Raw genomic sequence first — 1,886 nt, 5'->3', positions numbered from 1 at the left:
TCACGTGTCAAGATGGTGTCATACACTTTCCCTGGCCTTTCAGAGCGGACAAACTTAATAGTATTTACATCAAGGACTGCAAAATTAAGGATTACAGAACCGAATTCAAGAATCCATTGATAAACAGCATTCCCGACACAATCAAACATCTACAAATGGACAATGTTACAGTTATTCTTAGAACGAAAGAACTTTTTGACTCACTACCAAGAGCTAACTCGCCTATCACAAGAAATGCAGAATGCGGACCGGAAAATGCTTTTTCCATAATTCGAAGGGGGACAAAAGTGAACTTAACAGATTTTGAAAACAATCATAAGTTGTATGACTTCGAAACTGCAATGAAAAATTATAATCATTATTTTAACATACAGAAGAGAACCTGTTTGTACAACAACCTTGAGGTTTTTGATTTCAGTGGAACGAGGGAATTGGAGAAAAATGTTGTCAATAAGATCGTTCATACAGACATGGCAGAAAATCTTCAGATTTTGAATTTTCTTCTAATAATATGTACGACACTATTTATAAACTACAGGGCTGGCGACTACGGTTCCCAGCGATGGAATATATAGACTTTTCAAATAATAACATAACGGTCCTTCCAATGATACGAGATTACGGAATGATAGTAAAAAAGACAAGACCAGTTGGAATAATAGATATAAGACGTAATAATATATCTACATTAACAAAAGGAATGATAGACTCGTTCTCCACTCACGAATTTGTGAAAGTCGACATTAGTGAAAATCCGTTCTTATGTGAATGTGGAATTATTGAAGTAATGAAATATCTATCTACAAAGACTATGCCAAAAGCTTACGATTATCTAGGGTCACTAGAGTGTGCAAATCCCTTAAACGTCCGGGGCCGTCAGCTTTCGAGTCTGTCTTTTCAAGAACTAAACTGTAACCAGGAAACTGTAATAAATTTTCCATTAATTGTAATGAGCATCATTGCAATAACATTGTTTGTCATAATTTTGTTGACGATCTATTTTAGAAATCTGATCAAGGTGATTTTATTCACTCGACTAAATATAAACTTCGATTGCCAATTCAGGAATGACAAAAACGAAGAGAAAGATTACGATGCGTTCATTGCCTATAGCGAGAAAGATGTCGACTGGGTTATACGTACAGCTTTACCAAAGCTGGAGTCAGAAGAATCCGGGAAAGCATGTAGAATCTGTCTTCATCATAGAGATTTTATAATTGGTTATACCATAGCTGATAATATATTCAACAGTGTTGAAAACAGCCATCATACCGTCTTAATTGTTTCCGAAGAGTTCTTGAAGAGTGATTGGTGTATGATGGAATTCCGAACGGCTTTGTGGAAAAGTTTACATGACAAAGGTCCTTATTTAATCATTGTGTTGAAGGATACTGTAACTATGGAAAATATTGATCCTGATTTGAAAAGTTGTCTTAATTCTCATACCTATCTTAAAATTGGAGATGTATTATTTTGGGACAAACTGAAATATGCAATATCATTTCGACATAACACAAAACAAAGAAATTAAAAAAGTATATACTTTATAGTCTATGTACATATGTACCTGTGTATGCGCGGTTGTGTTGTTATATGCCGTTTTGTACATTTGTATATAGTTACTGGTACAAACAAGATATTAACTCCGTCGAATATACACTATAGGTGTCACATCTGAAATCCGTGGAGGGATCCGAAAGTCCCAAAACGGAGGGTTACACCACTGGTCATACACCACCAGACCGCAGACGGAGAGTAAGAAAAATCTTGATCCGATTTATACGCCGGGAACATTGCGGACTCGTGTAATTAATCAGAGTCTGTTGAAAGTTGTCATTAAATAAATCATAAATAATTAATTTTAATAAACTGATTAAAAAGATTCA

General features: G+C 35.0%; 1 protein-coding gene across 1 annotated transcript; it reads left to right on the top strand.

The window, feature by feature from the left end:
* Positions 1-511: 511 nt before the first annotated feature.
* LOC134701238 (toll-like receptor 2 type-2) lies at positions 512-1,531 on the top strand. Its single transcript, XM_063562368.1, has one exon. The coding sequence runs from the start codon at positions 512-514 to the stop codon at positions 1,529-1,531; it is 1,020 nt and encodes a 339-aa protein (XP_063418438.1).
* Positions 1,532-1,886: the final 355 nt, after the last annotated feature.

Source organism: Mytilus trossulus, unplaced genomic scaffold, assembly GCF_036588685.1.
Source record: "Mytilus trossulus isolate FHL-02 unplaced genomic scaffold, PNRI_Mtr1.1.1.hap1 h1tg000234l__unscaffolded, whole genome shotgun sequence".
NCBI lineage: Eukaryota > Metazoa > Mollusca > Bivalvia > Mytilida > Mytilidae > Mytilus > Mytilus trossulus.
This window is presented reverse-complemented; position numbering and strand designations above follow the sequence as displayed.